Source organism: Lotus japonicus, chromosome 4 (assembly GCF_012489685.1).
Source record: "Lotus japonicus ecotype B-129 chromosome 4, LjGifu_v1.2".
NCBI lineage: Eukaryota > Viridiplantae > Streptophyta > Magnoliopsida > Fabales > Fabaceae > Lotus > Lotus japonicus.
The window spans coordinates 82,042,310-82,056,284 of NC_080044.1; the positions used below are offsets into that span (position 1 = coordinate 82,042,310).

Consider the following 13,975-nt stretch of genomic DNA (forward strand, 5'->3'; position numbering starts at 1 on the left):
AGTGGAGAGTGTTTGGTGATGACCAGAACATACCAACATTGTTGATGGAGGGTGACAATGAGGATGATAATAACAACACCATGAGTTTTTAAAGTTAGACAATATAGCTTTGTTTAGTCAAAGTTGACTATAACTTAATAAAATCTAGAAGCCACTAAAAGTTAAAACTAAAAATTTTAAATTTTAAATTCTTAAAAAATCCAAAACTCAAAAGAAACAACCCCAAACTAAAAATAATAATTAATTTCAAAATAATAATAATTACCATGTCAAAGATATAATAATATTCATTTCATAAAAAAATCACCTTAATATTCTAATAATTTTTTTATATGGTCAATTATATATATCTTTCCTTTAAATTTTTTCAACAAATAGTAGATGAGGCAAAAGAACTAGAGAAGAAGAGATTACAGGCGTTGAAGAAGCTGAAGTGAGTGAGATGGAGCGTCGACCCAAGAGCTGGAGCATCCATACCCGAACCGAGATCACCGCCAAGTACCAAGTCATGGACCGGATCGGCTCCGGAGCTTACGCCGACGTCTACCACGGCCGCCGTCTCTCCGACTACCTCACGGTGGCTCTCAAGGAGATTCACGACTACCAGTCCGCCTTCCGAGAAATCGAGGCTCTCCAGATGCTCCAAGGCTTCCCAAACGTCGTCGTCTTGCACGAGTACTTCTGGCAAGAAGACGAGGACGCCGTCCTCGTCCTCGAGTTCCTCCGTACTGACCTCGCCACCGTCATCGCCGACGCCGCCAAACATGGAGGTCTCCCCGTCGGCGAGATCAAACAGTGGATGGTCCAGATTCTCTGTGGCCTCGATGCTTGTCACCGGAACTCGATCGTTCATCGTGACTTGAAGCCTTCTAATCTCTTGATTTCTGAAACTGGTGTCCTCAAATTGGCAGATTTTGGACAAGTAGCCTAAGCTCATCAATCTCATTTTTCTATGTTGATTTTTAGGGTTCATATCTGCATAAACCTAATTTGAGGATTGTAGTTTGTAATTGATGTGAATGTGTAATGCATAATAGATTTGTGATTATCTGTATAATTTTTTATCTGCAAAATTGACTATGATTATGTGAGTTAGTAATTTTGTATTCTGCAAATTTGACTATTTTTCTCAGGCAAGGATACTTACAGAACATGGATTTGATGCTTCAGAGATGAACCAACAACCATTTGAACATGATGCAGCTAATCATGAAAGTTCACTTCAAAATCAACCTGAAGGTTTTCCTCAGACAGACAGCTTAGGCCAAGCTGGATATGGAAATCAAGAGGAGGGAACCATTTCTCATGAAGAGCATTATAGAGTTTTAGATGAGGTGGAAGCGAAGAGCTCTGCGGATGACTTTGATAAGGATACAGACATTCATGATGGGAATACCTCTTGTCGTGCGACGTGCACGACGAATGACATGGATAACGATCCTCTAGAGACTTCTTTTAGTTATGAAGCAATGGAGGAGGAAGGTAAAGAGCTCGGGTGTCTGACATCGTGTGTTGGAACTCGTTGGTTCAGGGCGCCTGAGTTGCTTTATGGATCGACAAATTACGGTTTCGAGATTGATCTCTGGTCCTTGGGGTGTATATTTGCAGAGCTTTTGACTCTGAAGCCATTGTTTCCTGGAACTGCTGACATTGATCAGCTCAGCAGGATTATTAATGTTTTGGGCAACCTTGATGAGAAAGCTTGGCCTGGTTGTTCGAAACTTCCTGATTATGCAATAATCTCGTTTAGCAAAGTAGAAAACCCTCCTGGTGTTGAAGCCTGCCTCCCCGACCGCTCCCCCGATGAAGTGTCTTTGATAAAAAAACTGGTTTGTTATGATCCAGCCAGGAGAGCTACAGCAATGGAACTCCTCCATGACAAGTACTTCAGTGAAGAACCTCTTCCTGTTGCTGTTTCTGAGCTTCGAGTTCCTTTAACTAGGAAAGGACAGGACGAGGATTCGCTTGGTGGATATGATTACAATGACATGGGTTCTGATTCTGATTTTGATGACTTTGGCCCTATGAATGTCACCAAAACTGGTACTGGTTTCTCCATACAGTTCCCTTGAGCTGTTAAGCTCCATATTCTTGGAACCACCCTTGCCATTTCTGTTGTTCAACTGGTATTTTAATTGCTGAACATCATCTGGAGAATCCGCAGTGAGAATAATTGATAAGGAAATCTCAAATTCTTCCTCTGTTTTGACATGATGTGTGAACAAAGGGGTAAAATATTGAAAATCAAGCATGATGGATTATGTGTTATAGTGATATCCATAGTTGATGTAGTACAACATTATGTAAACGGTAAACATTTCTTTCACATCACTTTTCTCTAAAGGTAGAACAGCATTATGTAAACCAAAAACATTCCTCTATTTCCTCATGTATGCAAGTTATCAAATTCTCATAAATGAGAACCCAACAATTGTTGGGCACCCTAAAAGTACATTGTTATTGTGGATAAATACTACTTGCAATGACATTTCTGAGTTGCCACTGGATTTATCTAATCACCACTCCTCGTCTAAGAGTTAATCTCATAGTTATCTCTATTGGGGATATTATTCAAGGATGAAAATTTTCTCACAATGAGAATTCAAATTTATTATGATCACGTTCGGAAGAACTTATTTAAGTATATATAAACGTTTAGTATGTTTATGCATGTTGTTTGAAGTGAAAAAGGAAGAACTTATAAATTTGAATGAAAGATGAAAAGGAGAATAACATCAAACTTTTTATTTATTTCAAATGAATTAGAATGAGTTAAAAAAAATAGCACAAACCTTAAATCAAGGTTCTTATTTCTTTGTTATTGGTAATTTCTTATATTAAATGCTGACGTGTGCATAATTATTTTAAAAAATTTAGCAATATATTCTTAAAGAATACTATTATTTAGTATTGAAAAAGTGTTTGCATATCGTTCTTTGATTAAGAATTTAATGGTATAGGCTAATAGGTATAAGAAATTTGATTCATGTTTTGTCCTTCAAATTGTCTAACTAAAGTTCTTCAACTTTCAAAGTTACTTTCCCTTTAATTAGAATTGTGAAAGTCAATTGAAACTAGAGGGTAGTTTGATTCGAGTTTTTAACCCCTTTCACACTATCGGCCAGGTGAATGGTAGCTAGGTTTGTTGTCTACTTGTTTGCTGGCTAGCTATGAGGTGAAAATATATAAGTACAAAAATATAAACATGTCACTTCCTTTTCAATTTATTATCGTAAATTGGTCCTATATATTGGTCCCCATAAAAGAAAACTAAAACTATAGTACAAACATTAAGTTCACAAGAACATCAAATAGTTGAGTGTTGGAAAAATTGTTGATAATTTCCAGCTGTGTTAGAAATTATAATCACGTGTTGTTTTATTTTGTTCACTTCACTGCTAACGAATTCTAATTTTTTCGCATATAAATTTCACCTACACTTAAGAAAATGTGAATAGAAGTGAGGTAAATAAGTGATATAATAAGTTATGAGAAATGTAGAGAGAATAGAAAAAAAGAAAAAAAAAAGAGCGAAAGATGATATGTAAGAAAAATAAGAGTGTGAGTGAATCATTCCTCCTCACTAACTCGATCGGTAGAGCAACACAACTCAAGTATAACGTGGTGGTTGTTCATTTCATCGTTTGACCTTGAGGTCGAGGTTTGATCATTGTTTATTGGCAAGAAATATATTTTAGGGTTGATAAGAAAATTAATCAGTGTTGTCGGCGGTGAATATAGTACTATTAAAAAAACACGAGTGGCATTCATGAACCATAAAAAAGTGTCTCTCTCGAAAGTCAACAACTTCACTACGATTTTAGCGCCAAATTCTCTCTCTATTTAACACACTTACAATTTTATCCCCGGAAAAAGGAATCTTTTGTTTTGCCCACGTGGCACCATCCACCAAGATGGCGCAACTTAACAGATAGCCAGCCGCCACAGGCGATAATAGCTAGATACGAATAAGCAAGAATTAGGTTGGTCCGTAGAAAACAGGCTTTCAAATCAACGGCTGAGAAGGAAAGCTCAGTGATGCCTCTATGAATTTGCACCGCGTGATGCGAACTTCAATCGAGAACCGCACGATGAAAATTTAAGCGATATCTCACCGTTGAATATTTACAAAAATTGAAATTCAAAAGCTTGGGAGAGAGAGGGAGCAAGAGAAGAGAAGAAGGAGAGAAAGAAAACACTCTTCTCTTCGCCGGAACCCTTCCTTCTGCAAATCGCCGACGAGTCTTCGCCGTTCTTCGTTCTCTCTCTCTCGCTCTCTCTGTTTGTGTTGGTTTTCGGTGTTTGGATCGAATTGAAGTCCCAGTTTGGTTTCGAGCGAGCTTGGTTCTTGATTTCAGAGCTGCAAAATCTCGCGGTTTATTTGCTTTGGATCTGAAAATTCTGTGAATTCGAGCTTGTTTGCTTTTGAATTAAATTATTCAGTGATTGTTAGGTGTAATCGGTGGTTGAAGTGAGGTTTTGTTTTGTGGGGTGTGATGGGGGAAGGTGAAGGAGGAGGTGATTGCCCTCCGAATAATGCATCGTTAGAGGGGGTGCTTCTGCCGTCGAAGAAGCTTGCCAGACAGCTCGATTTTACCGCCTTTGGTGGGGTGCCGCCGGAACCACCACAGCCGCCGCCGACACTGCCTCTTCTTCCTTCAGTCAGGCCTGTGTGAGTTGTTTATCACTTTCTCCTTTTACTCTCTTCATGTCTCTATTTTGTGTTTTGTTTTAGATGAGGCATTTGGGGATTCTGGGTTTTTGAAATTCATGAACATAGGTTTTTGTATTTTTTTTATTTTCTCTCTGCTTCATGTTTGAATCAGTTTGAAGTTGTTAATCGGTGTTTCTATCAGGGAAACCATGGTGCTGTGTGTATGGTTTGATTGATATTTCTGTCTGTGATTTTAATACATGTCCATTCTCCAGTGTTTGATTGGAATTTTTGAATTAGTGAATCTCCATGCGTATCGCCAATCTATTTCTGTTTATTATTTGCTTCATCTCTTATGAACATTTTGTTTATCAGCTTATGTTCATGTGCTGTAATTTTTACCTTTGTATTGGAAAGATGATATGAGGTTTAATATGGTTTCATGGGCTTAAATTAGTTAGGAAGTTGACTAGATATGATTTTCATTCCGGTTTCAGCTTTCAGTGGTGGGGGAATGAGACAAAAGTAATCAATAATTACTCTCATATTATGATTAATTTAGTATGTTTTGTTTTAAATAAACCTCAGTTAGATATGAGTTTGAATTATTGTTCTTTATTTGATTTATTCAGGAAACCAGAATCTCCAAAATCAAAATCAAGAACCAACTTTGAAATTAAAGACACTACTACTCCGAAGAAGCAAAAGCAGTGCAATTGTAAACATTCTAAATGCTTAAAGCTGTAAGCAAAATCCTCTCTCACTTTCTCTCTGAACTAGTTTTTGCACCTTTGCAACTTATTGTCTGCAATAAGAAGCTACATGAACCTAACATAGAAATTTCTTGGGCAGATATTGTGAATGTTTTGCTTCTGGAATATATTGTGACGGTTGCAATTGTGTAAATTGTTATAACAATGTTGATAATGAAGCGGCTAGACGAGAAGCTGTTGAAGCTACTTTAGAACGCAATCCAAATGCATTTAGGCCAAAAATTGCAAGCAGCCCTCATGGAACACGTGATATCAGGGTATGCATGTTTAACTCTTTCTGGTCAATTTATTAACTAGAGCATTATCTGGTTACATTTGATCCACAATGCAAGATGTTGGTCCGTTATCTTTTTATTAATTTTAAGTTCATTTAGGGCTTTTGTGGAAAATGGGCATTTTCGGTATTATGATGCTAGGTCAATTCCGCTCGTGTGAATTTCTTTCGCATCGTGTAGGTTCTCATTCCGTTAGATGCATGATTCCATAATTTTTGAATTTGGCATTTTCTGCAGGATGAAAAGACCATTTACAATTTTATAGAAATTATCAAGTTTCTTTGCTATTAAATATTCTTATAGGTTGTGATAGTTGTCTTTGTCCCCTACCTGTCAATATGTTTATGTTACTTTCAACAAGTCATAATTTAGAAAAATTCCTTTTGTGGATCTCCTAAAACGCATTCATTCTCAATGAAACCTATGCTTTGCACTTCTAGTTTCCTTTTCTTTTAATTGTGCAACTTCACAATGGAAAGTGAGTACAAATCAGTAAAGTTTAATTAGAAGTAGCTTGTATAAGTGATATTTTTTCAACTACATATGTATATGATAATGTATGAAGTTGGGCTTTCGATGGTATAAAATTATGATATGCCAGACCTATGATTAGAAATTTAGAATACCTGGATATATGCTCTAAATCTAAGTTAAATTCTCTGGTCGCAATAGTGATTTTCTTGTTATTGCATTTGTTTTGTCTACTCAGAATATCTTTGAATTTTTTTATTGGCATCCATGTAGGAGGAGGCCGGGGAAATTTTAATATTGGGAAAGCACAACAAAGGGTGCCATTGTAAAAAATCTGGGTGCCTCAAAAAGTACTGCGAGTGCTTCCAAGCCAATATTCTTTGTTCTGAAAATTGTAAATGCATGGATTGCAAAAACTTTGAGGGCAGTGAAGAGAGACAGGCTTTGTTCATTGGAGATCAAAATAACAACATAGCGCATATTCAGCAGGCAGCAGCAGCCAATGCTGCCATTACTGGAGCTATTGGTTCCTCTGGTTTTTCATCGCCACCAGTATCGAGAAAGAGAAAAAGTTCAGAACTCTTCTTTGGGCCTACCATGAAGGATCCATCCGTTGGCAGACTGGGACAACAGGTAAAATGTGTAATAGTTTTTAATAGTTCAGGGGTTTAATTTAATGTCTGAAATTGGTTACATTGGAGAAATGGATAGAAAGCGCTTATTCATAAAGGACTGGCCTTTTGAGTTTCCTTGTTGCTTAATGTGGGAAATAACAGTATCAACTTCTAATTTTATATGTGAATGAATAGTGACAAATCAAGTCTGTGGCTGTGAAGCCGTGTTTCAAAATATCATGTTGACTTAACATGTGGTCTGACTGATAAAGTTCATCCATAAACTAAATTGGTAGTTCATATTAGCTTGCTGCAGTTTAGAGTGAAAGCTCGTATACGTGATTTTTTTATATTGCTTGATTTATATAGAATAGCATTGTGATTATATTTTTACTTTCCAGGCAAACCATGTCAGAGCTCATGCACCCTCCTCATCCATGTCTCCTATCCCAGGTGCTCGTGTTGGACCTACAAGTGGTCCTTCAAAATTTATGTACAGGTTGGGCTGGTTAAATTCATGAATGAAGATATATCTTCTTAATTTAGTTATTAACTTAATTATTGTTGAAGGTCCCTTTTAGCAGACATCATTCAACCACAACACCTGAAGGAGCTTTGCTCAGTTCTGGTGCTAGTATCTGGACAAGCTGCTAAGACACTTACAGGTACGTTGACATTTTAATCTGCCAATAACCATCTGTGCTATTTATTTAAAGGCAATTACTGCTTTCTTTCTTTTTTCATTATATCAATGTATTAGACATAAAAAGAGTTTTCTTCATTATACCAAGTCTCCAATCACTATAAAGTTTAGAATTTTTATTCGCCACCCTCAATGAATTGTCGAATAGAATTAGCAAGATAACTATCAAGGAAATCTTATCCCTCACTTTTACTTGCCACGTTTTTTAGGTTCCATCAAATTAGTTTGAGGATTTAGTTTGGTGCATAATAAATTAGAGAATGTGACCTGTTTCTGTTGGTAATTTAGTTACAAACAACAGTTTCCTCTATGGGAAATGGGAAAAGCATAAAAGGAAGTGTATTCAATTAAAAGTTGTTTCTCGAACATATTTTGAAAGGGAATTTATTATATGATGTCTCGATGTTTGGTAACCCTACCCAGTTGGAATATTTGTTATTCGATAACTGTGGGTTGAATTTTGAACTTTGGATAGAGTCCAACGGCCAACATGCTTGGGCATCCAAAAATCTGTTTTGAATTTGACCTTTTAGTGCATCTAGATCATGATAGTCAAAATCAGGATTTTAATCCCGAAATCGTACCATCATGCAATCACTGATGTGGATACTGGTTTTGATTGGATGACAAATCCTCATCTTGTTAAGTCACACACTGGAATTGCGACTTTAATTCCAAAATCGTAGCAAAATTGAATCAAGTGATATCAGCCTTATCTGTGTACATTATTGGTTTATTTTCTCTCACCAGTTATTGTTATTAATATGCACAGACCAGAAAAATTTGATGGATAAGCATGCAGAAGATCAGACAGAAACTTCTCTTGCTTCTTCCACTCAAGAGCAATTACCAAGCCAAAAGGACGTTGATGTTGAGAAAGCTATGGCTGATGATCGCTCAAGTGCAAACCAAGCAGATAAAATCAGCCCTGGTAATTCCAGTTCAGAGGAAGCTGATGTTCCAAAAGGGAGACCAATGTCTCCTGGAACTTTAGCATTGATGTGCGATGAGCAAGATCCAATGTTCATGACAGCTTCCTCCCCTATTGGAACAATGGCTCGTCAGTGTAACCCGTCTTCGCAATCACCTTATGGGCAAGGAATGACTGAGATCCATGCAGAGCAAGAAAGGATTGTATTGACGAAATTTCGAGATTTTCTTAATAGGGTTATCACCATGGGAGAAATAAATGGCAAGTCTTCCTTTGTAGTTATAGTTTTTGAGTAAAATTTTCATGCACTTTCAGTGTAAAACTTCTTTACACTTGCATCCAATCATTTTATGCCACATAAGACCCCATTTCAGAAGTGGTTATGTTCTTCAATTAAAATAACAGCTCATTTTCTGATGTGACGACAAATTATTGGATGTCTGTGTAAAGAAGTTTTTCACTGATACAGTGCACTAACACATTAAATCCATAGTTTTTCTCTGCAAAAATTTCATTCTTAGCGTTGAGACTATTGCAAGTAACCCCCTATTAACATTTTTAACATCTGAATAGTGGCTTCTATTTGTTTTCCATTAGTTGGTTTGTTTTATTACCATTGTCATACATGGTTCTTTTCAACTGCTAAAAACCAATCTGTTCATGTTCCATTGATTCCCCAGCAAGAGCTTGTGCTTAGCACCAAATGTATGAAAATATCCATTTTGCATTGAAGTTAGGTGGTTGTTTGTTATTTGCTAGTTGCTAAAAATGAATTCATATGTATAGAAAATGACCATAGTTGGAAAGTGCACATCAATACTGATAGCCAGATAGCCAACTGGTACTTTTTCAGAACTGCTTTATATGGCTGTGTCAATTGAAATAGTTTTGCAATTTTTAGTTTCCATAGTCAGAAAGAATTAACATGTTTAGATCTGCTTCTATTTCCACACAATCAATTCTAGCACACAGAAGCTTCTTTTCAGAATTGATTCTGTCTTGGAAGGATTTCCAAACATGTGCAGTTATGCACACTATACTGTCATATATTTTTGTTACCTGCTTTGTTGTTTAATGTTGCTAATTTCTGTTGCTAATTTCAGAAACAAAGTGTTCATCATTAGCGAGAAGTGAATTAGAATCTCAAAAGGACCCTATCATCAATGGCATTGCAAATGCCAGTACGGAGAGGACGCAGCAGCAGGGAGCCACTAGTAATGGTGTTGCCAAAGCTATTGGTAACTCCATTACTTCAACATCTTTGGTCCCTAGGAGTCCTGTTCCTGAAAATGGGGAGTCTAAGCCGAAGGTCGAAAAATAGATACAAAAGTAATCTAACTTATAGCCTGTTTGCTTCTATGGTGAAATGTTCTAGAATCACTTCTGGTTAAAAGGTACAAGTCTTGGCTTTTGAGTTAACGTACCATTTGGAAGGAAAACTAGAAGAATACCTAGAACTTCTCTGTAATGTACAAACATTGCCATTCTTCATTTCCTAGCACCTCTTTGATGGGGCTGTGAAGCATGCAGCTAATTAGGATCAATTTTCTTCTTATATAATTTATCTTGAACTGCTTCGGCCATTCATATACATCTAAATTAATTGTTCAGCTTTGACATAGCTTGTAAATGTCAGACTTGTAATTTCACAAAAGAAGCAATGTAGCTTAATTACCCTTTCAGGGCTTTCTTTTGCTTTATTTATTACTATATTCGTATCAAAGAATTTTACAGTTTAACCAAGAGCGCAGTATAATTTGTGGTTCTGTTGCATTCTGGTCTTATCCAATTTATACATGATAATTTAGTTGCAATCTCTAAAGATTTCAAGAGGAACTTTGAATTGGCACATCATGTATTCTATTGTTTGTACTTTGTAAACTTCGTATTGCCCACAAACCTTATAGTATTTAAGTTTTAGCTATATCCTGCTAAAACTATCAAAAACAAAATTAGGTCGTATGTATATTTATAAGGATTTCAAAGGTTTTTATCCTTGTGTTGGATAGAATAAAAGAATCTCCAAGTATTTAAAAATTAGATTTAAGGTCATTTTGGAAGCCCAAAAAGGGATATTGTAAACCTCTTGAATATCTCTAGAGTTTTGATATGTAGAGCAATTATAATGGTAAACAACACATTTGGACACCCAACACATGTGTAAAGATCAACGATAGAAAAATAGTTTGGTGACATCATGACCGCTTTGATTACATCAAATGAGGGGTGTTCCTAGATGTTTGTTACTATTTATGTGTTCAAGTATCATTTTTAAAAAAAAAAATTGGTTTACACTGAATTAATGTGACAACTATATATTTATTCACACCGTGAGTGGTATAAGAAGAGTATCACCTAAGTGAAATTGAGCTTTATCTCATCATAGTACAACATCTATTGCTTAGTGCACTGATCGTGAGGTAAGATATTAGTCTACCGCTTAGTGAGCTAATCGTTAGGCGATGTATTAGTCTCACGATAATTAGTTGTGGGAATACCTTAGTTAACACTAAAGTAAAATGTCAACCACTTTTCTTTCAAATTATGTATCAACTAAAGATGAGAAATTACGTAGATTTGAATGGTATTATATGTTATTTTTCGTATTCATTTTGATCGTGGGTATTGATAGAGCATTTATAGATTTCTGCATTGTGTAAATGTGTTATGGAAAGAAGATCGGTGATGAGGAATCAAATTTAGAGTCATCAAATTCGAAATCATAAAAGCTCTTGAAAATTGACACACTATTGTTTCAGTTGAAGTTCTTCAGGTTTTAAGGTCTAGATTAGGAAGGTTCCGGACAAGATTGTTCCACTAGCTCATCATGATATAATGACCTGGGTGCCTTCTTCTTAAGAAAAAGGTTTATTGAATTTCTTAAAAAATATTTTGAGCCAAAAAAATAAAACAGAAAATTGCTAAAAAATGAATTATAAAATAATGGAAATGTTGAACATGAAACGACACCGTTGCAGTTGTTCCCTTAGCTCTGAGCATTTTCAGATTCTGGAAGTGGCGGCGAAGGCTACATAGCGTTCTGCATTCAGGCTCATCACAGCAACAATGGCAACTTCGAAGGTTTTGTGCAGATTATCATGCCGGTTACAGGCTCTTGCTCACAGCAAGGTAACCAAACCATCACTCTCTCTGCGACGCGTTTCTCTCATTTCCCGGTGAGAATCTCTTCGCACCCATTTCGCTTTCCAACTTTTTGTTTGATGCCCTGATGAAAACGATTGGATTTTGATGTTAAAGTTTCATTTTTGGAAAATGGGGTGTTGTTAAATTTTAATTGTGTTTTGCGGTTTTGTTGATTAGGTTACCGGTGGAGTTGGGTAGCATGGAGTCGCTGATGCCGTTGCATAGTGCGGTGGCTTCATCTCGATTAGTATCAAGCTTGTCCATTGAATCTCTTGGCTGGGGATTAGTTCCACAAGGTGCCATTTCTTATCATGTTTGATGTGCATTGAGTAACATGTTTATTGATTTGTGGCTTTAAATTGTAATGAATAGCATGTTTTGGATCAACTTATTTTCCCTCAGAATCAATTCTGGCATCCTTCAGCTAAGCTTCCCAGAATTGATTCTTACTTTAGAACCGATTGTAGAAGGGTTTTCAAACATGCTATAACTAACTCTCCCTAAGCTACCGTGAAGACGCATATATGATTTTATATATATTTCTAACGCATTTCACGCAAGAGCCCATTGTCCTTGAAGTGCAACCTATCATGTTTTGAAATTCAACTTTTTTATTAGAATAATGAGAGAAAGAAGATTGAACTCTAGACCACTTGATTGATAGAACCAAGTATTCCAAAAACTTAAGCTATTAGGTGAAGATACGAGAATGATTTTATATTATATTTCTAATAAACAGTAACATATCAGATGGGATTTGAGCAAAAGAATGGTTTACAAGTAAGTACTCTTGGTTAGCTAGAATACATATATCCTACACAGCACACAATTAGCCTTACTTTCTGCTAGTGTTTTGTACAATTATGATTGTATCTTCAATCGTGTTTTTATGTATTTATTATTTTACCTATTACTGCAATGGAAAAATGAAAATTTGATATCTTGTGTTGCTTACATTCTTTCTGTTTTGCTCTGGTTACTTGTAACTTAGTTTAGAACTCAACTTTTCCATTGCTTAGTTTTGAACCGCTAGTTGGGTGACCATGCCTGCTTCAATGAATCTTTCAAGAAGACATGGATTAAAGTGATTGAACAGGCTTCTTTGCTGATTTGTTTGAATATACCATTAATTTCATGTTGGTTAGAGATAGAGCTTCGTTCTATAGAATTTTTTTATGGAATGTACCATATGATCAGCACTTGGATATGGGCGTGTTTATATTTGTGACAGAATTTACTTAGATGTGAGAGAATGCCAGGCATGTTTTCTGGAAAATGGTATGCGGAAGCCAGAAATCTAGGGATAGGAGGAGGGTTCTTTTAAATTATTGAGTAAATTGGTGATATCAATTTCATTCCTAAAGTATGAGTTTTAGCTAGAGATATTTCATGCATTAATTCCATAAAACTGTATTTTGTACTCAACAAAATAAAATCTCATTTGCCACTTTACACTTTGTTGGAAGTACAAAAGTAGCTTGCATGAGTAAATGACTAGCTTTGATGTAAGTATTGCTACATGGTAGAATGATCAGGAGTTTTGTTTGAAAGGCACATAGTTGATAAGATAATAGCACATATCATATTCGTTTTCATCGAAGTGCATGTTTGGAAACCTTTCAACAATTGATTCTGAAGTCAGAATCAATTTTGGAGAGAAGTTTTTGTGAGCAGAATTGACTTTTATGAAAAAGAAGCTGATCCAAACATATATTAACTGAAAGAACTCATCGCAATGCTTCTGTTTGTCTGTTTTACAGGTATTTCCATGCCTTTATGATGGTGTATGTCTGCAGTAAGTTCTCATTCAAGGCAGCATTTCCATTTGATGACAGACAGGAGGGGTCATGTGATGTTTTCATTCTGAATTCTGATCGAATCTTGAAGCTTTTTGACATAGGATCCCTCATTTGATATCTTTGAGGAACATTAAGTGTAACTGATGTTGCTTACTCATTCAGTTGATTCCTTTTATCTTCATATGTTCCTAGAATATTTTTTTTTTATTTATCCAGTCTCTAGATGAGTGTTTTTATAACTAATATGCATTCAAAATGTTAGGGTGTGTAAAACATTGGGATTTTCTCAACGATGAGTTTCTTTTGCGACCAGACCCTCTATCTTTTACAGAAAAAAATTCTACGGTGCTCTTGTAGTACATATTTTCTCTAAGAGAAAAACTATCAACACTCACTTTGACACTATCTTTCCATCCTTTCTCTTTTATTGCTTGAAATCCATGTAAGATCTACTAAATTATTATATGGGTATCGTTAGTTGTTCATATTATTTATTTTAAAACAAAAGGGTGGCTACTTAAAACTTCTATTATGACTCAAAATATTTGTTCCTTTGTCTGTCCATAGCAAAAGAAATCCCTTGAAAATCATTCTCATATATCTTGCACTTC

General features: G+C 35.9%; 3 protein-coding genes across 3 annotated transcripts; all 3 read left to right on the forward strand.

Moving 5' to 3' along the window:
* Window positions 1–367: 367 nt before the first annotated feature.
* Window positions 368–2,471, forward strand: LOC130712021 (cyclin-dependent kinase F-1-like). The gene is made up of 2 exons (XM_057561840.1): window positions 368–922; window positions 1,134–2,471. The coding sequence occupies exons 1-2, from the start codon at window positions 443–445 to the stop codon at window positions 2,070–2,072; spliced, it is 1,419 nt and encodes a 472-aa protein (XP_057417823.1). The 5' UTR covers window positions 368–442; the 3' UTR covers window positions 2,073–2,471.
* A 1,672-nt stretch (window positions 2,472–4,143) lies between these two features.
* Window positions 4,144–10,103, forward strand: LOC130714858 (protein tesmin/TSO1-like CXC 5). Its single transcript, XM_057564826.1, has 8 exons — window positions 4,144–4,672; window positions 5,287–5,397; window positions 5,507–5,684; window positions 6,447–6,806; window positions 7,189–7,286; window positions 7,358–7,452; window positions 8,263–8,682; window positions 9,525–10,103. The coding sequence occupies exons 1-8, from the start codon at window positions 4,497–4,499 to the stop codon at window positions 9,740–9,742; spliced, it is 1,656 nt and encodes a 551-aa protein (XP_057420809.1). The 5' UTR covers window positions 4,144–4,496; the 3' UTR covers window positions 9,743–10,103.
* Window positions 10,104–11,380: 1,277 nt separating this feature from the next.
* On the forward strand, window positions 11,381–13,545 carry LOC130712016 (protein NONRESPONDING TO OXYLIPINS 2, mitochondrial-like). Its single transcript, XM_057561835.1, has 3 exons — window positions 11,381–11,597; window positions 11,743–11,861; window positions 13,326–13,545. Exons 1-3 carry the CDS (start codon window positions 11,488–11,490, stop codon window positions 13,343–13,345), a joined length of 249 nt encoding a protein of 82 aa, XP_057417818.1. The 5' UTR covers window positions 11,381–11,487; the 3' UTR covers window positions 13,346–13,545.
* Window positions 13,546–13,975: the final 430 nt, after the last annotated feature.